Source organism: Musa acuminata, chromosome BXJ3-8, assembly GCF_036884655.1.
Source record: "Musa acuminata AAA Group cultivar baxijiao chromosome BXJ3-8, Cavendish_Baxijiao_AAA, whole genome shotgun sequence".
In the NCBI taxonomy this organism is placed as follows: domain Eukaryota; kingdom Viridiplantae; phylum Streptophyta; class Magnoliopsida; order Zingiberales; family Musaceae; genus Musa; species Musa acuminata.
This window is the reverse complement of record NC_088356.1, coordinates 15,557,537-15,585,110: the sequence shown is the minus strand read 5'-3', so window position 1 is coordinate 15,585,110 and position 27,574 is coordinate 15,557,537. Positions and strand designations below refer to the sequence as shown.

The window sequence follows — 27,574 nt, the reverse complement described above, 5'->3', positions numbered from 1 at the left end:
TGACAGCTGGCAGTGCTATCGCCAGTTGGGCAGTGCCACTGCCTATAGGCAGTGAGCATTGCTTACAAGGGTGTGTGGGCTGATGTGGGTGATTTCAACTTGAAGGAAGTTTTGTTTGTGGAGCACACAACCTTAATTAGATAATCATGTAAAAATTCACATCATAAGAGGAGAAGATTCGTACGTTCATGATTGATCTTGTAAAATGCATACTATACCCAAATGTCATATAGAGCCCATATGTTTTCAATATGTTAATGACTAATCATGCAAGCATCGTAAGCCTCGCAAGTTCATGATTTACATCACACAAAATTTGTATGCAAACTTGGCTTGCAAACCATAAGTTCATGATCTTGTAAGATATAGTTGGATCCGAAAAAATTGAGGAAGGAATGTATCCAATAAATTTGAAAATCCGGAGGATGTGTGAAGGGGAATTTATGCATAAGAGTTTACAAGTTTCAAAATTTGAGGGATCAAACTTAAGTGTTTATCACACAAGATTGCATCATTAACGTATGGAATATAAGTATCATTTTGTAATTGATAGTTTTAATTCTACTGATCCTCTTTTTGTTATTTTGGCTAGAGAGCGTTATGAGTCATTTTGGATCTCTGGTTATAAACCTTGAGCACCTAAAAAGCAAGATATCATCTCTTGCTCCTAGCTTGTGATGGTATACGTTTCTAAAAAAGATGATGATTTTTAGGTACCCATTTGACCTTGGGTGCCTCAAAAATCGATCTAAATTGCTTATCATGCTGCATGGAATTCTTTACGGTTCCTTTAGGAACCCAAATCAATTTGTTTAGACTATACTTTTTAAATGGACAATGATGAGCTTTATGTCCACGTTTGTAACAAAAGTTACATTTGTTTTGGGGTAAAATATGCAAGATAGGGCCTTCAACAAAGGTGGTTGAATTTTGGTGAGAGCTACTCACAAATCCGATTCCACTTCTTTTATGAACATGACCCTTATTGGTAAGGATCCAGTTCAAGGACTTGCTACCAATCTCAAATTTTTTAAGGTATCCTTGAGTAACAAGTTTTCCTTTTGAAGTATTTCTAAATCATAGCATTTCGTACATGGAGCTAAACTATTATTATGCTCAATTTTTAATTTATCAAAATTACTAATAAGAGAATCATGCTCCTTTTTTAACAATTTATATTTTTTACTAATTATTTTGTATTCATCAAATAAATCATAAAAAGTATTTAATAATTAATTAAATGATAAATTTGCATCAATTAAACTTGATACCTCTTCTCCAATGGCCATTAGTACATAGTAAGCAACTTGTTCGGTGTTGGGCTCCTCTTCTTCGGATGCGCTTGAGTCATCCCATGTTGCTTTGAGCGCCTTCTTCTTTGGTGTTCTCTTCTTGGCTTAGGGACATTCACTTTTGTAGTGTCCCGGCTTCTTACATTTGTAGCAAATTACTTGATCATTCTTGGGTTCAAATTTATTTATAGTATTATTTTTAAATTTATTTCTTTTAATGAATTTTTTAAATTTCCTTGTTAAAAGTGCCAAGTCATCGTTAAAGTCCTCATCACTTAAGTTTTCTCTCAAGTGGTCTTCTTGTGTTCTTAGTGTCATATCCTTCCTATTCTTTAAAAGGGTGTCCTTAAGCTCTTCATGAGCTTTGCAAGTCATTTCATAGGTCATTAGTGACCCAATTAATTCTTCAAGAGGAAAGTTATTTAAATCTTTGGCCTCTTGAATGGCCATGACTTTAGGGTCTCAACTCTTTAGAAAGGATCTTAAAACTTTATTAACAAGCTTAGAATCTAAAAACCCTTTACCGAGTCCTTTTAGACCATTGATGACATCCATAAAATGGGTGTACATGTCTCCAATGGTCTCACTCGGTTTTGTTAGGATCGGAGCGGCACTAAGAGGGGGGGGTGAATTAGTGCAGCGGATTAAAACTCGTAAGTTTGAAAACGATTTCGTAAATGCAAGGAGATTTCGTTTCAATAGTAACTTGAGTAGATGAAAACCGAAAGCTTGCAGTAGTGTAAATAATAACTTCAGGAAAGTAAGAACTCACACATTCAAGGAACACGCTAATTTAAAATGGTTCGATCAAAATGACCTACATCCACTTGCGAAGCCTTCTTCAAAGAGGCTCCCAACTTTCACTAGCAAATCACTTTGAAGGGGAAGGACAAATACCCCTCTTACAACCTTTTACAAGTGGTTCACACTCTTACAAGTTTTCAACGAGAAAGAAGGAGGTGAACACTCAAGCAATTGAAAAACAAGACTTGCTAAAGACTTTGCTAAGGCTTTATCTCAATTTCTTACTCCTCAGAAGGTTGTGTTCTCTGCTGAGAATTGAGAGATATTTATAGGCCCCAAGAGGATTCAAATTTAGGCTCTAAAATTTGAATTCTCTTGGGTTTTCGAGGCTGGCGGTGACACCGCTCGACCTCTCGGGTGCTGGGCGGTGCCACCGCTCAGTTCTCGGGTTCTAGGCGGTGCCACCACCTAAACTATTTCAGCTCATTGGTTGGGCTCCAAACTTGGCCCAAACCAGTCCGAACTCGGGCCCAATTGGCCCCTACTTGGGTTTTAGGATTAACACATAATCCTAACCCTAATTAACGTGCTAACTACGAATTTAAAGACATTTCCTAAGCTATTACAAAGTCCGTAAGTCAAGACTTTTTCCGACGAGCTTCCGGTGAACTTTCGGCGGTCTTCCGACGAACTCTCGGAAACCATTTTGCGGACTCCCGGCAAGCTCCTAGACTTCATGATTTGATCTTGGTGAGTTCCAACGAGCTTCTTCGGCAAGCTCCGATCTTTCTCGGCGAGCTCCGTGAACTTCCAACAAACCTTTCGACGAGCTTCCGAAAAACCCTTTGGCAAGCTCCCTACTCATTCTCGGCTAGTTCCGGCAGCATTCCCAACGAACCTTCGGACTTCCGTCGAACTCTTGAACTCGTAACAAATCCTTCGCGCTTGACTCCGACACTTTGTTTCGCTTTATGTCTTCATCGTTATCGTAGTTAATCCTGCACACACAAGCCAAAACTCTACTCCGATCTAGACAATTATTATAACGTGAATTGACATTCTGTTGCCTGGCACGTCATTGGTTGGCCCGATGCCCGACGTCCGAAGCCTTCTGCCATCCAATATCCTAACGTGATCTCCTCCGGCACAACGTCAATTCCTCCTGTGTTAACTGTATAATCCTGATCGAGTAAACCTGCATCACTCAAAACGTAGATTAAATCATAAACACATATCAAGTGGTTTCATCATCAAAATACGAGATTCAATAATCTCCCCTTTTTTGATGATGACAACTACTTGATAATGGAGTTAACCTTAACTCCCGGAGTTTAAACAAACTCCCTCTATCAATATGGCTTATTGATAGAAACTCTTGGATTCAAGAATCCAAGCAACATGTCATCGTAAACTTATGCATAACATGTCATGTCATCATACTTCTCCCCCTTTGTCATCAACAAAAAGGAGAAGTTCCTACTCTTATGTGTTTAGAGATAAAAAGTTCCATACATTGCATGAAAAACATAGTATCAAATTTTATCATCATGCAATCTAGCAATTAAAGATGTGTAAGTTTAGCATGTTTGCTTTTCTTGAGATAACAACTAATTGCTTCTCTTTAGACTACAAGCTAGCAATTTTCATGATATGCAAGTTTCAAGCTAGCAAATTTTTGCTTCCTTTGCAATGTTTGAGCTAACAAGTTAGCATGTTTTGTATTTTGAGATAGGCAAGATAGCACATTTGCCTTTTTTTAGATAGCAACTCTTTTGAGATAGTGATCTTAGCAAATTTTACATCATGCAAGGTAGCAAATTTTTGTGATGTTCAAGTTAGTAAGTTCTTTCTTCTCTTTTGAGAAGTGCTATTTTTGCTTCCTTTACAAAGTGCAAGCTAGTAAAGTGTTTGAAAAAGTGAGCAAGTTTTGCAACATATAAGCTAGTAAAAATTTCGAAAGCAAATACAAGATAGCTTTCTTGTTGAAGTGTGTAAGCTATCGATTCTTGCTTCCTATTGTAATGTGCAGGTTGCAAGTCTTGCTTCTTGAGATAGGCAAGATAGTGATGTTCAAGAAGACAACTTTTGCTTCTTGAAATAAGCAAGTTAGCAATCTTTGTTACTTAAGATAAGCAAGCTAGCAATCAAGTTTTTGCTTCTTCTTAACTTGTGCAAGCTAGCTATCTCCCCCTTTGTCATTGTCAAAAAGAAGGGAAGACCCTTTACATCAATTATGTCAAAGGTAAGTATCAATCTTATTTGTGCATCATCATATTTTCAAATTAGAATATGCACATTTTCAAAAACCTTATATTCATTCATGCACGATATTGAATAATCGATCAACATTATGAGGATATCATACATGATACTAAAATTTTTAACTATTTGTCAACATTTTGATCATGTTACCAAACATTCATCATTTAGAGTATTCATGATACAAAACATTAAATTAATATTTATAATACATCATTTTAGCAACAACTCATAGTATTTTAAATCATGATTTACATCATATGTAATACATCACATCATAATTAGAAAGCACAAGTATTGTATACATTATTGCAAATCATAAATGTTTCATATCATGATGGTATTAATTTGTCAAATTATATCCTACCATGCATGATCAAAACTTCTCCCCATTTGTATTTCATGCATAATTTTACTTCATCACATTAGGAGTATCAAGAGGAATTAATTGGGTGATGAGATAAATATTTCACGAATACATGGAATTGTATAAAAAATCATATCATAAGTGTTTCATACATTCATATCATCACATGAAGGAATATAAACAAAAATTAGTGATGAGATATTACTTCATGAATACAATAAAATTCATATAGCATATCATGGTTTATTAGAATTAGTCTTCCTTTTGGTGAATAGCAAAAAGAATAGTAGGAGAGCAAGATCTCAATTCATGCACATCAAATATTCAATCATCAAAATCATGATTCATCTAGAAAATTCTCCTGTTTAAATATTCAAAGAGAGAATCATGATGAACATTCTTGGTTTACATAAAGTTTCAAAACATAATTATCAAGATCATGAATACTAAAAGACTATGAAACATTTCGACAAATCTCCTTTTAAATACAAAACAATCTTAATTCATAAAGGATTTCATGTTATAAATTTCAAGAGATCAAGATCGTGATTTCGATAAAAATTTATTCAAATTTAAATCATCAAAATCATTATCAAAATCCAAGAGATCCACAAAGATGATACAAATGGATTCATCAAAATCAATAAGATTGAGCAAAATAATTTTCAAGAATGTTTCCCTCTTTTCGATTGTTTCAAAACATATGATTTTGTTTAATTTATGCCAAATAAAAACATGTATCATGTTTAAAACCGAAAGAGTAAGATTTATTACAACAAAGATCAATAAGGTACTTTCATTATGGTAAAAATCAATAATCCATAAATTGTAAGATTCATCATGCATAATTTCGAGATTTATTAAGCATGATCAATATGCATAACACTAAAACATGGTTTCAAAATGTTTAATATTTTTATTACACAATTTCATCATTATGCATCATTATATATAACTTTACAATGTCATGCATAAAATCATCAAATCATAGTATTAAAATATTAATATTTTAATTACAACTTTATGCATCATTAAGTATACAATTGTCAAGTATGACACTTCACTATTTCATATAAGCATGCCTATTTCATTTATGTCAAATCAAAATATATATCATTTTTTAAAGCCACTTTTATGTCAAATCAAAAAATGCATCATTAAGCATGATCATTATGAATTACTTCAAATCAAACATGATTTCATTTATTTTCAAAATATTTATCATGATAGGGCATATAAGCCAAAGAAACTATTAAACATAAAGCATATTCATTAATGATGGTTTCATTGAGTATAAAGTATTTTCAACCAAAATCATTTGTTATTTGTTGTAGTCATCCATTTTTCTTTTTAGGTGAATCTATCTTTGCATGCTTAGTTTGCATACAAAAGCCGTGCATCATTTTCGAAAGCAACTTTCATCATGGTATAAATCGATAATCCATAAATCGTAAAAGATCATTATGGAAATCATCAATAATCAATAAACTATAAATTACCCAAAACTCATCATCATCATCATGCATAGCTTCAAAAAATAAATTTATTAGGCATGATATCATATTTCATAAGGCATTTTTAATCAAAATTATTCTGTTTATCATAAACATACAATTTTCATGATTATTTTCAAAATTACTAGAATGATAAGCATGATTTCTAATTTTTTTATTTTTATGTAATTAATCCTAAACTAAATTAAAAATAACTCATGAAAAGTATTATGTAATTTTAAAATAATTCAAGAGAGTTGAGTTACTTACCTTGTAGTCGAAGCTCGTCAAAGCCCAATTCGCTGTTTCATCTTTGGAAGTTTTTGATTCATCCTTGGTTGCCTTCCTCTTCTTTGGCCTCTTCCTCCATTCAAGTTCATTGTTTATTTTAGATTTTTGTTTAATAAACTTATTAAGATTTAGTGTTTGAAGTTCAAGTTCATCATTGTCCTCATCACTTGAGTCATCGCTCAAGTGGTATTCATTTGTCCGTAGTTCCAAATCCTTCGTGTTCTTTGGAAGGTGATTTTGTTCATCATGTTCATAATGTGCATTGTGCACCATTTCATATGTCATCAACGAACCAATTAGTTCTTCAAGTGGAAAAATATTTAAATCTTTTGTTTCTTGTATTGCGATTATTTTAGGATCCCACCTTTTTGGAAGGGATCTTAAGATCTTACTTACGAGATCAAAATTCGAAAAAGATTTACCAAGAACTCTTAGATTATTGACGACATCCGTGAAACGGGTGTACATGTCGCCTGTAGTCTCGCTTGGTTGCATTCGAAAAAGCTCAAAATCATGCAATAAAATGTTAACTTTCGAGTCTTTGACTCTACTAGTTCCCTCGTGCGTGATTTCAAGTGTTCGCCAAATATCAAAAGCCGTTTCGCATGTAGAAATCCGATTGAACTCATTTTTGTCCAAAGCGCAATATAAGGCATTCATAGCCTTTGCGTTTAAAGAAAAATACTTCTTCTCCAAATCCGACCATTCGTTCATCGGTTTAGAGGGAAGTTGAAAACCATTTTCAACGATATTCCAGAAATCCAAATTCATAGAAATCAAGAAAACTCTCATTCGAGTTTTCCAATAAGTGTAGCCCAATCCGTTAAACAATAGTGGACGAACAACTGATAAGCCCTCTTGAAAGCCATGAAGAGTCATTTCTCTCGGGTGTAAATCCAAAATGAGAAATACCAGGCTCTGATACCAATTGTTAGGATCGGAGCGGCACTAAAAGGGGGAGGGGGGGGGGTGAATTAGTGCAGCGGATTAAAACTCGTAAGTTTGAAAACGATTTCGTAAATGCAAGGAGATTTCGTTTGGATAGTAACTTGAGTAGATGAAAACCGAAAGCTTGCAGTAGTGTAAATAATAACTTAAGGAAAGTAAGAACTCACACATTCAAAGAACACGCCAATTTAAAGTGGTTCGGTCAAAATGACCTACATCCACTTACGAAGCCTTCTTTAAAGAGGCTCCCAACTTCCACTAGCAAATCACTTTGAAAGGGAAGGACAAATACCCCTCTTACAACCTTTTACAAGTGGTTCACACTCTTACAAGTTTTCAACGAGAAAGAAGGAGGTGAACACTCAAGCAATTAAAAAACAAGACTTGCTAAAGACTTTGCTAAGGCTTTATCTCAATTTCTTACTCCTCAAAAGGTTATGTTCTCTGCTGAGAATTGAGGGGTATTTATAGGCCCCAAGAGGATTCAAATTTGGGCTCCAAAATTTGAATTCTCTTGGGTTTCCGAGGCTGGCGGTGCCATCGCCCGACCTCTCGGGTGCTGGGCGGTGCCATCTCTCAATTCTCGGGTTCTAGGCGGTGCCACCACCTAATCTGGCAGTGCCACCGCCTACACTATTTTAGCTCATTGGTTGGGCTCCAAACTTGGCTCAAACCAGTCCGAACTCGGGCCCAATTGGCCCCTACTTGGGTTATAGGATTAACACCTAATCCTAACCCTAATTAACATGCTAACTATGAATTTAAAGACATTTTCTAAGCTATTACAAAGTCCGCAAGTCAAGGCTTTTTCCGGCGAGCTTCTGGCGAACTTCTGGCGGTCTTCCGATGAACTCTCGGAAACCATTCTGCGGACTCCCGGCAAGCTCCTAGACTTCACGATTTGATCTTGGCGAGTTCCAACGAGCTTCTTCGGCAAGCTCTGATATTTCTCGGCGAGCTCCGTGAACTTCCAACGAACCTTCCGGTGAGCTTCTGAAAAACCCTTTGGCAAGCTCCCTACTCATTCTCGGCTAATTCCGGCAGCATTCCCGATGAACCTTCGAACTTCCGTCGAACTCTCGAACTCATAACAAATCCTTCGTGCTTGACTCCGACACTTTGTTTCGCTTTATGTCTTCATCGTTATCGTAGTTAATCCTGCACACACAAGCCAAAACTCTATTCCGATCTAAACAATTATTACAACGCGAATTGACATTCTATTGCCCGACACGTCATTGGTTGGCCCGATGCCCGACGTCCGAAGCCTTCTGCCATCCAATATCCTAACGTGATCTCCTCCGGCGCAACGTCAATTCCTCCTACGTTAACTGTCTAATCCTGATCGAGTAGACCCGCATCACTCAAAACTTTTACGATTTCAGAAAACTTATTTCGATTAAAGTCGATTCAATAAGAAAGATTTCAACTCAATCCTTTTCGGAAGAACTTTGAACTTGAAAGCTTTGAAGAAAAGGCTAAGGATATTTGCAATATTGTAAATCACATAAATGAAAGACGTTGGTTTCGTAAAGTCTTCATACGATTAAAGTCGATCTCGGAAGATGTTTATGTCAAAGTATATGTAGACGTAGTTAAAGCACAGTAAGGAGGAGAGACAGTTTGCTATAAAGGAAAGTTGCTTAAAGTAAATGCAAATCGAGTTCTTAGAGTTATTCGGTCAACATGACCTACATCCACTATCGGCTTCCTCCTCTGACGAGGTCACTAGCATCTACTAGAGGCCTTCCTTTAATAGGTGAAGGCCAACCATCCTTTTATAGCTTTTCTCCTTTTGCCGGGCTTAAGAGACAACCCTTACAAGTTTCACTCCTCTCTTGAATGATCTCAACACTTAAAAAGAAGGAGGAGAACTCTAGCTTTTACAACACTTTAAGGCCTCAATGACTCAAGATTAAATCAAGTTTTCGTGCCCTTTCATGCAGGAAAGGGTGGGGTCTTTATAGGCCCCAATTAGTTTGAAAATGGAGCCTAAAAGTGTCCAATCCTAGATTTTTAGGATCTTGGCGGTACCACTGTCATTATTGGGCGGTACTACCATTTGTCATCTGACACTGGGTTGTACAATCGCTTAGTCTGGACAGTACTATCGCCTGACAACGCTCGAAGACCGAGTTTTGGCAGTACCATCGCTTGACAGGAGCAGTACCACTGCTGGTAGCAATAACTGTCGATGGTATCACCACCTGACAGGGGCGGTACCACCACCCAGAATTCTTGGGAGACCGAGTCTCCCAAGCAGTGCCACTACCGGCCAGGAATTCAAGTTAGCCCCTAATTAGCCCCTAATTAAGGGCCTAGTTAGCCCCTAATTAAGTTAGTGAGATTACCTCCCAAATCTCATTTAATCTATAATCTAACTATGATAATTAAGACATGATTACTGCAATTCGTGTTTTGGTACGTCAATCGCTTCTTCCGGCGAGCTTCCGGCGAACTTTCGGTGAACATCTAACGAACTCTTGGCGATGCTCCGGCAGACTCCTAGTAAGCTCCTGGACTTTGCCACGATCTTCTTGACAAGTTCCGATGAGCTTCTATGGCAAGCTCTTGGACTTCTCGGTTGGTTCCCCTAGAACTTTCAACGAACGTCCGAACTTCTGACGAACTCTTATACTCCTAATGTGATCTTGATCTTGACTCCGGCACAATACCTGCTGCATATCTTACTGTCATCGTAGTTAATTTTGTATACTTTTATCAACATATAGATTAGATCAACAAATGACAATTTACTTCATTATCAAAATCTGAGATTCAACAGAATTGAGCATGAAATTGAGTTAAAAAAGAGGAAAAGAAAAATTAAAAAAAATAAGAAACTCTCAGGATTTAGGATTACTTCTTCATAGTATTTAAAAGTTTGTTTGAAAGGAAAAGTAAGGTCTAAAAAAGAGAGGCTTGTAAGGGTTGTCTCCTAAACCCGTGAAAAGGAGAAAAGAGTGTAAAAGGGTAATTGATCTTTGCCCATTAAAGAAAGATTGGTAGTGGAAGCTGGTGGCCTCGAGTGAAGAGGAATCAGGAGTGGATGTAGGTCACAACGACCAAACCACTATAAAAATTTGATTTGTATTTCTATTTTGCTCTTTACTTTCATTGCAAATTGCTTTACTTTTACGACGCTTGTGTATGCTTTCAAGTTAAACATATTTCACGTTTTCGGATATCGATTTTTATCGTACAAAAATTTCAGAACTGATATAATTTTTATCGCTGTACAAAAATTTTGTCGACTCGATCCTAACAGGACTTATTCAAATTCTAATTATGTTAAACAGTCTTGATTTGTATTTAGTAATTATTTTATGCTTACCAGTTTGATTCCAATCTAGTCTCTCTTTTTTTTCATTTGAGGCTTTTTTTGTTATCTTATCCCTTCAAATTGTGGTTAAATAATTAAAATTATCACATGTGTGATACTTATGATAATCATACTGAAAAAGGCATAGAAGTGTTCATATTGAAGAATGTATAAAAATGTTCATCATTATGCATCCAATTTTTTTTTTTTTTTTTTTGTCAACCTAACGATTTGTCTAATTGTGAGCTCATGCCTTCTTCTATTTTTTTATGCTGAAGATCGAAGAAAAGAGAATGTAGAAAAAGTGTTAAAGAATGAAAAAAATGTAAATATCTTTTCTATCTTTTTATGTAGGTGATATGACATGAGTAACAAGACTATGTAGTGTCTTTTATCAACGATATGATGTGGATTTTGTGATCATATCAATTTTAATATTAACTTTTGGATAAAATGATGTGGATTTTATGATTTTCATTATCTTTAATATTGATGTAAATTTTTTTATCATTAAAATTTCTGGTATGGTTTTAAATTATTAAAAATTGATATGTCATGGAGAAAATTATTAAAAATTGATAGTTTTCGTTGATAGATAGTCTTATCACTAATGTTGTTTTTACTGATAGTCTGTCGATAATATACTTTATAATTAATATTGTTTTCATCTAAATAAGTATTAGTAACAAATTCAAGTAATCGTCAGTAAATTTTTAATATAAATTTTAGTGACATGTCAGTTCATCATCGAATTATTATCACTTTTTTTAAAAAAATTAATCAACAATCAGTGACGGATCTAAGTTATCTTTAAAATTTTTTGTCACATATGGTGATTCATTATCAAATATTATCAAATATGGTGACATTTGTTGATTCATTATCAAATATTATCACAGAAATTATTTAGTCAATTTATTTATTTATTTCGAATGGCGAAATTCGAATGTATTAATCACAAAAATAAGTCATCACTATAATGTATAATTTAGTGACAAGTGGGTCACTAAAAACTTTTTAGCCATGCAACCCAACCCAACCCAACCCAACCGACGGAAGCTGGTGATAGCTCACATCATGATAATTTTCTAACTTTCGGTGATAACTTTAGCACGAATGGTTGCTTTTCTTGTAGTGGAGGTATTAACATTTAACAAAAGTATATCATCCCATTTGGGGAAAAAAAAAATCAACACCTTCTTTCTTGCAGTACTAAAAAAAAAAAAAAGGAATTAATTTGGGCATTGTACCAAAAGTCTTGCGATAGATTAGAAAACATATTATCGGTTGAAGAAATAAAAGAAGATGAAGGGATAAAAGAAACAAGAGAGACCAAAGATTCCTTAGAGCAGATGTCTTTTTTTTGTTTTTCTTTTTTCATTAATAACTACTGTTGTCTATGAAGCATGTGTAATTGTGAATTTTTTAAAAACCATAGTTAAACATTCAAGCTAAAATAATTTGTTTTTTTTTTTTGACAATAGTATACAATGAGAGAAAGATAATTTATGAGGTTGACGTAAACCACTATTAGAATAATAGTGGTGATCAAAAGACAGTGCCAAGGACTAAAAATACAAGCATAGAAGATGTGGATAGTATAATATAGAAGCCTGTACAGTAAAAGAAATAAAGTAAGTAAAAAAACACTCACAAACACAAGCATAGAAGATGTGGATAGTATAATATAGAAGCCTGTACACTAAAAGAAATAAAGTAAATAAAAAAAACACTCTCAAACACAAGCAAAGAAGATGTGGATAGTATATAGAAGCCTGCCTATACACTAAAAGAAATAAAATAAATAAAAAAACACTCTCAAACACAAGCAGAGAAGATGTGGATAGTATATAGAAGCCTGCCTGTACATTAAAAGAAATAAAGTAAATAAAAAAACACTCTCAAACATAAGAAGAGAAGATGTGGATAGTACATAGAAGCCTATACACTAAAAGAAAAAAAATAAATAAATAAACACTCTCAAACACAAAAGAAGATGTGGATAGTATATAAAAGCCTGCACACTAAAAAAAATAAAGTAAATAAAAAAAAAAAAACCCTCTCCAATGACAGTTTATAGTTGGCAACCGAAAACGATAGCACCAGTGCTAGTTTCTCCCTCTTGTTCACCTCTGAAAATATTGAGAGTTAACATCGTAACATATCAACCTTTGTTTACATGAAGCAAATGACATTTATCAACAAATAGTAACAATCGATTAATTTTTACTATGTTTACATAAAACCCATAAAGAGTATAACAACGTAAAATATATTTTCTTTTACTGTCATAGCACGAGAAGAAATATTACATCCAGAAAGATATGAAACCAGAATCTCACATAGGAATGTCCCGTAAGCAGTTTAATATGTTGGAAGGGCTTCAATTTTCCTTTTAATAAACCAATCATAAGGCATTTGTTAGAAGAGCATCGCAAAACATGTAGTCAAGTCCCCTCCTCCTGGGGCAAGAGGTACTCCCACTCAACAGCAGATTCATCCTCTTGTTTCCATAGCTTTTGCACAAGATCAGGTTGACTAGTTTGAGTAGCATCTCTTCTTCCTCCTGGTGATGTTCCCATTAAGTTGGGCGCTTGCTGAATACATGCTTTGACAGCATCATGCACACTCACGAAGAACCAGCTTTTGCCAATCAGCTCAATGAGATGTGATCTCGCGAGAGTCATCAGAACCTTTTGGTTTGGATTCGAAATGGCAATCTGCAGGCATTCAGTGCATCGGTTATACCACTGTATCATTTGAGGAATAGAAGAATACTATGTTTAAAGAATACCGACCTGCACCTCATGCAGTTTGTATTCTTGATGCAAATCTTTGAGAGCTTCTACGGCGCTGGAGTCTATATATGGGACAGCTGCAGCAATGCAAGTGTAAGCAGATGTACCAAGGAAGTTTTGTTTACCGGTATGACTCTGATGAAACAACAATCCCAGTAGTTGATCTTTGTTGTCTTGGATGGAACTATACCTCTCTTTCCCTCTTTCCTCTCTTCTTCATTTGATGCTATGAGCTCTTATATCAGTACTTACATACCAAGTAATTATGAGCTTGTTTGCAGCGAAGACAGTCAACATGACTTAAGTATATGATGATCCAAAATTTCAAATCTTTAGGCGATGTAGGATTCATTTGACTGGAAATTTTTGACACGATGAACTCCACACCTCACCTAGCCTCTGATCTCAGTTATTTCAACCTCATGAGGAACATCACACACATAAAATTTTGTAACGACAATGCATCCTTAGATGTTTGGAGCAGTGTAATTCCGTGCACTCTCATAGGATAATATGACATGAAGATCTAAAAGTGGTCAGGGAGAAGTCTTTTTCGGGACAATTTGGAAATGTCAGAGACTTTTATTCACTGTGAAGAGTAATATTCATTGTTCGTAAAGGAACTTTAAGTCTCAGAAGACTTTAGGTGAAGAGCATTATCCAGTGTTTGGATTGGAGATTTACTAGTGGAATGAAGATATTGTAGGACTGACAAAACCATCTCTTATCGATATCTAACTCATGTGATTGACAATTGAAACATCAAATTAGAGATATCAACTTTTTCTGCCAAAAGAAGACTTAGGGCTCCTCGTGAAAAGTTTGTGGACTTACATGCCATCTCAATGATCACAAAATGTATTCTTGAAGCTTGTGGTTCCCACTTTCTGTTCTTCGAGATAACGAGCTCGAATTCTCTGAGCCTGCAAACGGATTATCATGGATATTGCAGTTAACGTGGAAAATTTTGTGAGAAAGCAACTTTTGCTCTATAAATGTAGTTTATGTCATCACCTGTCCTTGAGGTAGCTGATATTTGCAAAATAAATGGGTGCTTCAATTCGAATGACGACAATCCCTCGATACAGACATGCTTCTGGGTATTGGTCGATGTTTCTGTATATGGTAGTTCCAGGAAGCCGACCTAAGATAGCTGCAAGTACTTGACATGATTACATCACTGGAATATATCCATGATATTATGTTGATGATATAATATTGCAACTAGTTCAAGTAGAGTAGTAGGAAAGAATAATGTTTTGCATGATTACTATTCTGCTCGCGGCAGCCATTAATCTGTGAAATAAGTGAGCACCTTTTACAGATTCAGATTTAAAAGTCATAGAAGAAATGATTATGGTTAATAATGTGGTTCGATTCTCCAAGAGTATTAACAAAAGAGACTGAAGTAAAATGTATAATTTCATCTTTATACTGCCATATCCATACAGGATTTGAAATAGTTTTTGCTGACAACAGCTTGTGACATTAATTCTATTTGGGTGGCAATTACAGAGAAAATGGTGAACTCAAATGATTTCTAAACATGCAAAAATGTGACAATCCAATGTCGAGTTACTTTATTATTGTTAGATGTACGAGTGAAATTTTACGGAAAGTTTTAAGCCTACTCACTGATCAATTGAAGCATACTAACCGATGCAAGGATTCGCGGATTCATGAATGACAAATGCAAGGGATGAGAACACCTGCAGTATGTAAAAGATAATCATAATCATAGTTGCAAATCCTTGTCTTATAACTCACAAAGCACTTTTAATTTTCAGAAACAACTAATCCATTATAAATGGAAGATCAGAACCCTGGAATGTTAAGGATTCCAACTCATGCCATGCACAGAGATTTTTCCAGTTGAGGGCTCGGTTGTTCTTTGAATTGAATTTAGCAGTCATAGTATAGAAGAATGTAAACAACATCAAATGTCACCTAGAGACTGTCTACTATATCTTTACATCCTCGTTCAACAAAAATTCCTTTACCATAGTGTCCTTATATAATTATTTTGCATGTTATTATTATTTAAAAATGTTAAATTAAAGTTTATACTTGAGAAAGGGTTGGTTTTGAGTGACCTAATAAACTTAGGGGCCTTGTTAAGTAGGGCCAGAACATGAACTTTTTGGTTAATACATATGCCCATTTCAGTTTTCATCTTCTTTCTAGATTATCGAAGCATATCGTATCGCCTTTCGACTTTCATTTCCAACAGTTTCTATTACCCTAAGAATAAGAAAATCGATAAAGTTGCTTTATAATAAAGCATCTTTTTCTTTTTGTTTGTCAAAAATAGGCAACGCATTCGAAAGGCTTCAATTATGTAGGCAAATAATTTTCTTTTATGTTCTTTGTCAAGAAAAGCTTCATTAGATTAGACAAAATAGCACCAAAAATGTGTGTAATGTATCAAGAGATTTGTACAACCCATAAGAATTATTAGTGTGGTTTTCATGGTTTGTGAAGAAAACCATAACATAAGGCAGTTGAAAGCTGCAAATAAAATCTTACCCCAACAAGCACACCAATCTCGGTGCCAAGAAACAACGTGGCTAAACAGGTGAGCATCCAAAGGAGGAAGTCTTTCTTGTCTACTTGCCACAAGAACATGGCTTTCTCGTAATCCACCTAAAAATAAAACGGAACATATAAATTAGAGTGCAAAACAACTGTGCTGTTAAATCCTTATAGATTTATCATGGAATTATCACTAAATGTTCAAGCACTTTATGATGTCCAACCACAAGATTCACAAATTATTTATGTAACTCACTAAGCGTACAAATTATCAATGCCAAGCTGCAAAACCTTATTGTACATTTGGACTTACAAGACTTATTCCAACAGAAACCACAATGGCAGCCAATGCACACTGAAAAGAAACACAGCCGAAGGAATGTCAGCAGAGCAGAAACATGCAAAATTGTCAATAACACTGAAAAAGAATGTGCAACAATTAGAAAATGAAAATTTCGTAAAAGTCATTAACATGATAGATATGAATAAAGAAAAGAGTCAAAAAGTGATAAATAGCTCTCTCTGCCAGGTAAAGATGATGTCTTTCTCAGATAAAGCAGGACTGATACAAGTTCTAAGCTAAAGTTTCATATTATATGTGTGTGTATATATACATATATATATTCAGAACCGATAAATTTATCTTATTCTGTCAGTCAAATCCATTTCAACATATAAATATATTTAATACTAGCCAATTTGTTCTTTTCTTTCCTACCGTCATCCCTTGGATCGTAGAACATCTCTTGGATTCCATCTCTTCTCATTTCTTCTACGGTCTGTAACCATGGACAAGTTTGATGGATCCTATAACCTACCTATACAATGATCTCCCATTACTATGTTGGATGAGTTCTCTTTGTGGTTTATGTGCTCGAATAAGCTTAGTGGATCTTGTATCCTGCCTTTGATCTACGATTACTTTATGATGTTATGTAGCTTATGTTGCAGATCTCGGTATTCCTTCCAAGAAAAAGTTGTGTTCTCTATGAAATTAAGATCAAAGTTACCTGAGGTATATCTCTGAACCAAGGTGTTAGAAAAAGAAGTGCACAACCAATTGTAAGACCTGTTATGATTCCAGATAATCCAGTCTGTGCTCCACTCTCATTATTTACAGCTGATCTGGAAAAGGAACCTTGAAAAACCATTTCAATGATCATAAGAGAGAGAAACAATTTCTATCAGTGAAAACAGGGAAATTATAATCATTAGTGCCAGCAATACGATGAACAAAATTAAAAGAGTCACCTGTCGCAGGATATGCTGAGAAAAATGAACCGCAGATATTTGCCATGCCAAGACCAAATAGCTGCAAAAGGAATATAAAGAGCTTTTATCCTTTTTAAGATGTGAAACAAGAAGTGTTTGTATATCAGCCTCGCTTCAACTTTTTTGCATCGAAATCATATTGTGTGATAAAGATGCAGTGTTTTATTGATGAATGCAAATTCCAAGTGTATACTAAGATGATCAGAAGCTGAAAAGATGCTGCAGATCTACTAAGAATTTATCTCCACACCAATGTTTTAGACAATGAATGCCAAGGAGAAGAACCTTTGTTCAAAATCGTAAACAATACATCTCGTTATCAAACGGTTCAAGTCGTTCTACGGCAATGAAAGGAAGGGATAAAAATTACATTGCAGCACATCTTGTAATCATTAACAGTTTCCTATAGTTAGTAACGCCTATGTGGCAATTATGGAAAACCAGAAGAATATTTATTTATCGGTACTTTTGTGTTCTAAATGCCAAAAATATATATATAACAAGTATTGGTAGATAATGAGAGCTGCAGAAAACAAACAGAAGGGCTCCTCAATATACTTCTTGATTAGGGTCCAACTCATAACCATTCTTTGCTGCCAAAGCTTTCGCAATCCCCACAGATTCCTAAAAATTGGAAACTCTTGGTGATCAAAAGAATTAAGAGTGACAGAGAATGACAAGAGGATATCGTACCAAAATGGCCACACCAGTGATCAGAAATGCGGTTGAAATGAGTGATTTCAGATGCTGGAATTCTCTTGGAATATGAAAAGTCGGCAAGCCTTGAGGTATTTCACCTACCTAAGAACGATGACAACATACCAAATGCTATAAAAAAAATGGTTAATGAAGAAGAAACCGAATGATCTCATCAAGATCGGGGAGAGATGCGCCACCACAGAAATTGAAGGTGGATGGAAGGATTTCACAAAAGCTGTGCCGAGAACGACTGCCGTGAGTGGCCCTGATGATCTGAGGAATCTCAAATTCTTTTTCGTTTTGCCCTGCAAAATTTGAGTGAGATGAGACATCAATCTTTTTACTTCAACGCAAATGGGATTGGGGAGTGTCCAAGTACCTACCAAGTGCTTCATGAGAGTGATCAAGGTGAGAATGACAGATCCCATCAGAAATGGGGACCAGGAGAACTGCACAAACAAGCATTAAACAGGAATGAAACGAAAAGCCATCGTTCCTCGGAAGAATAGTAACTGCAGTGATTGGAGGATGAACGATTACATCACTGGCTCCAGCGATGATACTTTCTGTCAATGGAAAGATTCTGCTGCTCTGAACGATGTCGTACCCCAGGAAGTATTTTGCTTGGGACAAAGCAATTATAATGGCCGAGGAAGAAATAAAGCCGGAGATCACAGAGTGGCTGATGAATCGAAGTAGCCAACCGAGTCTGCAGCAGCAACATAACAAACGGTGAGAGTAACGTTTCCGACGTATGATTTCAACACAAGTCGTCAACAAACAAATTACACATCGAACCGAGAGTTAGAAATAAAGCCCAAACAAAAGCAAGGTTATTCCCATTACCTAATATGTAAATAATAATAGATTATTAGTGTCAAAGCGTTATATATTACTTGCTAAAATAAAATACTGTTGTTTCATGTGAAGAAATAAAAAAAAAAAAAAAAGAGTCCGAAACCTGAGAAGCCCCAACAGACATTCCAACACTCCAACCATGAACGCCAGTAAGATGGCAAGCTCCGTGTACAGTTCATCCGAGGGATCCACGATGCCACCCAAGACGTTGGACACGAGGAGCGACACCAACGTTACGGGACCAATTGCCAGCTGACGAGACGAGCCGAACACGGCGTAAACAAATATGGGAACGAAGCCGGAATCTGTGGACACGAGCTGTTAACGTTAGATGCTGCTGCTGCTGCTGCTGCCACGGCGGAAGGAGAGAGAGAGAGAGAGAGGAGAGAGTTGTGGACGCTCACATAGCCCGTAAATCGGATGCAGACCAGCCAACTTAGCGTACGACATCGCCTGCCCATTTTGACATCATCAGTTTACTACTCCGTCCGATTGATTCATATTTATATTTTAGGAAATGCATATGACATTAAGCGTATAACCATGCCATGTTTTAAACTCGAGTATCTATCGTGTGCCTAAACGCTAACATGCTGTGCCGATAAACATATCATATCATATGTGCCGATAAACTCGAATATCTATCCTTCATCGGTAACCCGCTGAGATCAATTTTTTTTTTTTTTTCGCCTTGGATTTTGATATCCTTCTTTTCGACGATTCTTTAGAAAAGGAGGCACGCATTTTAGTTTTCATTTTGATGAATTTTTTTTTTTAGAAAAGGCACGATTCTTTAGAAAAAAATAAACACTAGTCACCTTTTTTCCTCCTTTCCGAATCTAATCTTCCCTTTAATCGAACCAGATCAAACCATTTAGACCCATGCTTTTTATGTGGGTTCAAAGTGGATATTACGCTCTGGCAGTTAATCGAAATAAATAATGCTCAAATGGATATTTGGATTGGTAAAAATAAAAAATAAGAATAATAAATTAAAATAAAAAAAAACATATCAAGTATAATAACGTAAATACTACTCGTAAATTATTATGTAAAAACAATAATATTCAAGACTAAAGCAATAAACTATTCCATGTTAATCAAGACCATATAATAATACATGAATAAATGATAACATTTTCATTAATATTTTAATAAAATTAAATTAAATGATTTAACATATCAAAAGATAATTAATTATATGCACCATATCAATTTACTTCATACTTAAGTCCTCATTTCCGTATTTTAATATATTTTAAATTAATAAAAATATTAACAAGAACTCAAATTAAATATAAAAATCATGAAACATATAATATAAGAAAATATCTATAAATGGTTTTTATTTATTTAAGTCATCTGGTCGAACTGTTTTCAAATATATTACATTGGTTTCGTAGAATGTGGATCCAAAATTGGTATTGAATTTCGGGTCAATCAACCACTTGTGGATTCTAATAACACTGGTATTGAATTATTTTTTTAAACAAAAAAATAATAATACAATTATATTTTTTTAAAAAATATTTAACAAATTATTTTAAAAAATATTGATATTTTTTATGTTAATTTTTTTAAAAAAATTATTTGAGTTTTTTTAATGATATTTCAATTAATTTTGACACACTTCGATTTAAATTATGTTAAAATAGTGAAAGATTAAAAGTTTACGTATGAAATGAATTTATATTCTAAGACGGATACCAGCAGATAAGGTGTATATTAATTATTGCTTTAACTTTTTACTATTTTTAAGTTTCTACTTTTTTTATAATATAATATAATATAATATAATTGATTGAAATATTATTATTTTATGATTTGACATAGCACCGTGATCCCACCTGTTTTGAATTTTAAATTTGTTTTATATTTTATTATTTCGTATGTTTTTTTTTTATAATCTTAATCAGTGATAAGCTTTTGCTTTTGTTTTTGTTTTTTTAGTTTCGAATATTTAAGCAGAGAATTAATAGAGAACTAAAAGAGAAATTGAAATATAATGACATCCTAACTTGATAATTAGGATATCGATCAAAATGCATCAATGAGCATGGTAGTCGTCCCTGTATCACTCGACATACTCATTCAAAACTAACCAACAATAAGATGGATGATGATTTCACCTGAGGCACGAGCATGACACCGACGGTGACCCCAGCCGTGAGGTCCAACTCCAGATAGTCGCCGGAACGATACCTACAGATCCACCGTGTGCAGGGGAGCAACATCTCTAGCCACTCCGTGGCCGTCATGGCCTTCAGGCTGGACCACCACCGCGACACCGGAGGGGCCGAGGAGGAATGCAGTGACGGCCATGGCCGCTCCGACCGGACCTCCCAAGCCGCCATGTCCATGCCGACGACACCGTCGGCGAGATCCAGATTACTGGAGGTGGCATACGTTATCTCCATCAGTCACTCCTGCACCCGACTCCCGTCAGCTGCAACCACGCTTGTTATAATACTACTTACTAGTTGGGGAGATGATGCTTCTTCGTATACTACGACGCATCGTGTACGCATCAATTTACCCAAGTACAAACATGCTTTCAACATGGCGTCTGATCCACTTGATCTTGTCCAATAATGCTATTAGTTTATGTTCAAAAGCTTACCAATAGACACCAATGATTTCTGTATCGACGGCTTTGATTTGGCCTTTGCATTGATCCGGAAAAAGAAAGAGGTAGAACAAGTTATTGGGGAGTGGCATAATTTATCGATTACTTTCTGTGGTACTGTCGTGGCCTAAATTAATCGTCGGACGGAGTCACCACAAGTATCCAATAAATTAAATCATAAGTCTAAAATCGGACGGACGTATCGTTAAAATCCATTAAACACCAAATGTGTACCCAAGTTAATAAAATATATCATGCCGAATCTTAATTGAATTTACCTGACATCAACACAAGAGAATAAAAAAAAAAAAAAAAAAAGGAAGATTTGACTCGATAGTAAAATGACAAGAAGAATTAAGTTCGTCCGTATTACCGTTGCATCTGATCAATCACTTAGTCACGCGCATCTCATCACGATCGGCCACATTTCATCGTATACCTCAGCCAGCATCGACAACAATTATGAAAATCTTTTTAAAATCTACATCAAATATAGGCAAATTAATCAAACAGGGAAGAGCATTAACTGATTAGCTTCACCAACTTTTTAACCTGTTCTTTAAGCAAATTGACTCTCACCAAAACAAAACAAAACAAAAAAAATCTGAAACATGTAAAAGCTTTCGATCACCAGAAATCCTTGCATGAACACGCACCATTTTCGAAACAATGGAAACGATTCCTGTCCCTCACTACAATCTCTCTATCATATACCTTGGAGATAAACTTAAAAGCTGCATGGCAATCCCCACAGACACGCAAGTTCTTCACAATCCTAATACGTGTTCCGGGAGGGGTCTTCAACAAGACAAAAGCAACGGCTAACTTCTCACTGTGCCAATGCAGTGCGTCCTCCTTGTCCTCTTCATCAATGTCGAGCAGCACCTCCGTCTTCCTAGGAAGGTAACCTGCTAACTTTATTTTCCTCCCTATCTCCTCCAACATCTCATAAACTCCCCTGTATTGCAATTGCGACTCATCTCCAGCAATGAACTCGTATATCTCACCATTCAGCTCCACCAAACTACATCCCGGTACCTTTCTGATCCCACGCTCGCTCATGGCTCTCCTAGTCTCCCATTTCTTTTGCCATTGTCTTCTCAAAGCGTACAAGTTCGACAAAACCACATACGTTGAATCCTGCACCGGATCCTCCTCAAGTAGGTTCTTGGCGATCCTCTCACCAAGCTCCAGCCTGCCATGCACACGACAAGCACCGATGAGCATCCTCCAGATCACCGGGCTCGGCTCCATCGGCATTGTTCTGACAAACTCCAGTGCTCGTTCAACCATACCCACTCTACTAAACAGATCAACCATACATCCATAATGCTCGATCTGAGGCTCGATGCCCAAGTCGCTCTTCATAGAATCGAAATAGTGGCGGCCCTCGTCGACCATGCCGGAATGACAACAAGCAGTGAGCACACTGATAAATGCCACGCCGTCAGGAACCACCCCGGCACCCTTCATCATCTCAAAGACTCGAACTGCTTCGTTGCCACGCCCGTGTAAGGCGAGGCCATCGATCACGGACGTCCACGACACGATGCTCTTTGCATGCATCTGCTCGAAGAGAGCCACCGCCCCATCGACGTCCCCACACTTGGCAAGAGCGTCCAGTAGTGCGTTGCACAAAGGTAAAGCCTTTGGAATGTTTTCCCTTTCGACATAAGACCCGAGCCATCTCACGAGTTCGAGCGCCCCTAGGTCAGCACAAGCAGAGAGCACCAATATGACCGTGATCTCGTCGGGTTGGATGCCTCTGCCCTGCATCTCACGAAAGAGAGCCACAGCTTTGTCGGAGAAGCCCGACCGGACGTAGCCCCCGATCATCGCACTCCACGTGACAGGACTTGTCTTGGGCATTCTATCAAACAATTCCCGGGCAAAATCGAGACTGCTGGGTGCTCCCGAGTACATATGGATGAGTGTGTTCTGGACGTACTGATCAGAGCTATACCCATATTTCACAACACATGCGTGGACTTGGGCTCCGACGCTAGTAGGTTCCGGCAGGCTGGCACAGGCCTTGAGGAGGAAGGGGAAGGTGAACTTGTTGGGGAGCAACCTGCAGCGGAGCATGGCGGAGAAATAAGAGATGGCCAACCGTCTTTCTCCAAGGCGGTCGGACTGGGCATGGGAACGGATGACGGTGTTGAATAGGAAGGCGTCGTAGAGGTGAGTGGAGGCATGGGGGGAGAAGAGGAGGGACGTGGCGACCTCGAGGGCGTCAAGGGAGGAGGAAGCGGCAGCAAATTTGGTGAGGACGAGGGGGTTGGATTGGAGGCCGGATTTGATGATGAAGGCGGTGGTTTGTAGGAGGTGTCGTAGGGAGATGCAGGCTTGGAGGAGCGCAAGGCAGGTTTGCTCTGCTGCTCTGCCTCTGCTGGGCGTGCTGGGAAGGGTATGGGAGACGAAATGAAGGGAGCCTTTCAAATGTTTCTTAGAGGGTGGCATCATTTTCGTGTGATGATCATCCTACTTTCAGACAATAGTGCACTGTTTGTGCTATTTGTGCATCTTTGGCATGTGCGCTCAATCTATCACATTTAGGTTCTTAACAAGATTGATTGAGTTGAGAATTGAACTCAAATCTCTCAATCTGGGCAGTCACAAGCGAAAGAGGTAGCAGCATAAGGTCCATTTTCTTATAGGTTAGACTTCCAAAAGCAACACTTGCCAGTGATTTACATAAGCAACAAGTCTTCATGATAGGATATAAAGAGAAATAAATTTTTGTATATAAATAAATACTAGTAGAACATCAAGATATATGTGAAAAACCTCTCCAATATTAAGGGTAAAAATTATGAGACAAACTAGAGATAATCCACTGTAAAAATAATAAATATACAAATCTAAATCTCTTGTCCAAAATTCTATCAATAATCACAAGAGAATAATTGGAATACAAAGATTACGTCACTGTGCACAAAATTCTAAATCCTTCCTAATTCTCCCCAAGTAATCACAGTAAGAATCTACTGTAGATTTGATCTAACCTGAGATAAGAACGCTACTGGATGATTGAAAATAGTCTCTTTACGTTGTCCTTATTTTCTTCCCTTTTTTTTCTTTGGATTTTTATCTTTTTCTCCTCATTTTTGCTGCTGCAAAAGATCTCATATACTACCCTCGTTGCTGCTTTATTTATATACTAAAAAACATAGCCCCCGCACCCCTTTAACTTTAATTTAGGGTTAGGTCAAAAGGGTGGGCTGTGGGCTGATAAAGCCCACCTTGGGTTGAACAAATGGGATGTCAGCCCAACAATCTCCCCCTTCAGCCCATAAGGGAGGTTGTCCTAAGACTTCTCAATGTGAAGCCATGCCGATCGGTTGTTGGCATATCTCCTGTCTTTCTTTTGGTAAGGTTTTTGTCAACATGTCTACTCAGTTGTCATCTATGTGAAATTTCTGAAGCTACAACTATTTTTCTTTAAATACATTTCGAATCCAGTGGTTTTTGACATCTATATGTTTTGACTTGGAATGAAATATTGGGTTCTTACACAAATGGATGACACTCTGACTGTCACAATGCACCACATAGTTTTCCTGTTTTAGCCACAATCCTTGTATCTTTCATCCATAACATTTCTTTGTAAACCTTTGTAGCAGCAATATATTCTACCTCTGTGGTGGAGAGAGCAATACACCTTTGCAATCTGGATTGTCATGACACAGCTCTCTTTATAAAAGTAAGTACATAACCTGATGTGGACTTCCTCGTATCTATATCTCTTGCCATATCTGCATCTGTGTAATCTGTCAACACAGGTGGTCCACCTTCAAAGCTTAAACAATCTTTAGAGCTCACTCTGAGATATCTAAAAATCCACTTCACTACTGTCTAGTGCTCTTTGCCTGGATTTGTAAGAAATCTGTTAGTAACACCAACTGCATATGCGATGTCCGGCCTCATATATACCATTGCATACATTAAACTTCCAACTACTGCAGCATAAGGAACCTTTTGCATTTTCTCCTTCTCCTCAACACTTGACGGACTCTGTTCTAAGCTCAACTTGAAGTTACTTGCAAGTGGAGGACCAACTGTTTTTGCATTGCTTATATTGAATCTTTCCAATACCTTCTCGATGTATTTCTCCTGTGATAATAAAATCTTCTTATTTTTCCTATCACGAAAAATCTGTATACCTAGTATTTGTTTTGCTGGCCCCATGTCCTTCATTATAAAAGACTCACTCAATTCCTTCTTCAACCTGTCAATTGTAGATATATTTTTCTCAAGAATAAGCATGTCATCAACATAAAGTAAAAGAATAATAAAATTCTCACCAAACCATTTGATGTACACACAATGATCTGAAGCTATTCTTTTGTATCCATTTTCTATCATAAATGAATCAAACTTTCTATACCACTGTCTTAGAGCTTGCTTTAGCCCATATAAGCTCTTCTTCAACATACAGGCAAAGTTCTATTTATCTTTGACTTTGAAGCCTTTTGGGTGCTCCATATAAATTTTCTCCTCCAAATCACCATGAAGGAAAGTTGTCTTCACATCTAACTGTTCAACCTCCAAGTCCTGGCTAGCAGCAACACAAATAGAAGATATTTGAATAACATGAGAAAAAATCTCTTCAAAGTCAATATCTTTCTTTTGACCAAAGCCTTTCACAACCAATCTAGCTTTGTACTTTAGTTGAGAACAATATTCTTGAGTTTTTAACTTAAAAACACACTTGTTCTTCAAGACCTTCATTCTATTTGGTAGTAGTATCAAATCATAAGTGTGATTCTTCTAAAGAGCATTCATCTCTTCCTATATATCAACTAACCGCTTCTCTTTCTACTCATTTTCAATTGCTTCCTAGTAACTCTCTAGTTCACCTGCATCAGTAAGCATCACATACTCATATGTAGAGTATATTTTGGAAGGTTAACGTTGTCTAGAAGATCTTCTCAACTGAGGTTCTACGGGAAGTTACTCTCCAACTTCTTCTTACTCAACATGTTCTGTAAGTAGATCAATATCAGGCTCTATACCATCTTCCTGCACATCTCCTCCATCACCTTGATATACTGGAGGAGTAATTGGATCACAATCAATTAATCCTTCTATAGAAGTCTTGGCTGGTGCATTCTTCTTCAAATCCTCAAAGGTTTGATCATCAAAGAAGACTACATCTTTGTTTCTAAACACCTTCTATTTTTCTGGATCCCAAAGCCTGTAACCAAAATGATCATATGAGTAGCCAAGAAAAATACATTCTTTAGTCTTACCATCTAACTTGGACCTCTAATTGTTTAGAATATGTGCAAATGCACAACAACCAAACACTCTTAAATGCTTGTAGAAAATATCTTTCCCTAACCATACATGCTCTATAAAATCACCATCTAGGGCTATATATGGTGACAAGTTGATCACATCAACTGCAGTTCTCAAAGCCTCATCCCAAAACCTTTTAGGTAGCTTGGCCTATGAAAGCATGCATCTGATCTTTTCGATAATGGTGTGGTTCATTCTATCTGCAATAGCATTATGCTGAGGTGTACCAAGAACTATCATCTTATGTTAGATACTATGTGACCTGCAATAATCATTAAATAATCTTGTGTACTCATCACCATTATCTGATCTTATGCATTTCAATTATCTTTTTGTCTCCCTTTCAACTCTGGCATGAAACTCTTTGAAGACATTAATAACCTGATCTTTGGTCTTCAAAACATAGGCCCAAACTTTCCTAGAAAAATCATCTATAAAAGTGACAAAATAAAGTACACCACTTATACCAAGAATATCAACAAATCCAGCAGGAGTTTTTGTCCTCAAATGACCACATACATTTGTATAAACATGGTCTAAGGCATGTATTTTTCTAGATATAGCAAGACTAGCAAATGAAACTCTGTGTTGTTTACCAGCCAAGCAATCAATACAAGGGTTCAGATGTATACCTCTGAGGTTTGACAATACCTCTCTCTTGGAAAAAGCTTGCAACCCCTTCTCTCTCATGTGTCCCAATCGCCTATGCCACAACTCCATGCTAAAGTCTTTCTCTATAGCATTTAACTACTCACCATAAGTTTTGGCCTGT

The 27,574-nt window shown here is 36.6% G+C and overlaps 2 protein-coding genes across 2 annotated transcripts; both read right to left on the bottom strand.

Moving 5' to 3' along the window:
• Positions 1 to 13,019: 13,019 nt before the first annotated feature.
• LOC135645366 (sulfate transporter 4.1, chloroplastic-like) lies at positions 13,020 to 21,310 on the bottom strand. The gene is made up of 17 exons (XM_065163682.1): positions 21,005 to 21,310; positions 19,280 to 19,328; positions 18,979 to 19,180; positions 18,558 to 18,726; positions 18,401 to 18,466; positions 18,215 to 18,322; positions 18,012 to 18,119; positions 17,877 to 17,942; positions 17,298 to 17,358; positions 17,057 to 17,184; positions 16,360 to 16,401; positions 16,041 to 16,157; positions 15,172 to 15,223; positions 14,529 to 14,667; positions 14,349 to 14,437; positions 13,515 to 13,591; positions 13,020 to 13,436 (listed from the first exon to the last, which is right to left on the bottom strand). The coding sequence occupies exons 1-17, from the start codon at positions 21,290 to 21,292 to the stop codon at positions 13,164 to 13,166; spliced, it is 2,034 nt and encodes a 677-aa protein (XP_065019754.1). The 5' UTR covers positions 21,293 to 21,310; the 3' UTR covers positions 13,020 to 13,163.
• A 692-nt stretch (positions 21,311 to 22,002) lies between these two features.
• On the bottom strand, positions 22,003 to 24,098 carry LOC103974350 (pentatricopeptide repeat-containing protein At4g21065-like). Its single transcript, XM_009389155.3, has one exon. The coding sequence runs from the start codon at positions 23,962 to 23,964 to the stop codon at positions 22,129 to 22,131; it is 1,836 nt and encodes a 611-aa protein (XP_009387430.2). The 5' UTR covers positions 23,965 to 24,098; the 3' UTR covers positions 22,003 to 22,128.
• Positions 24,099 to 27,574: the final 3,476 nt, after the last annotated feature.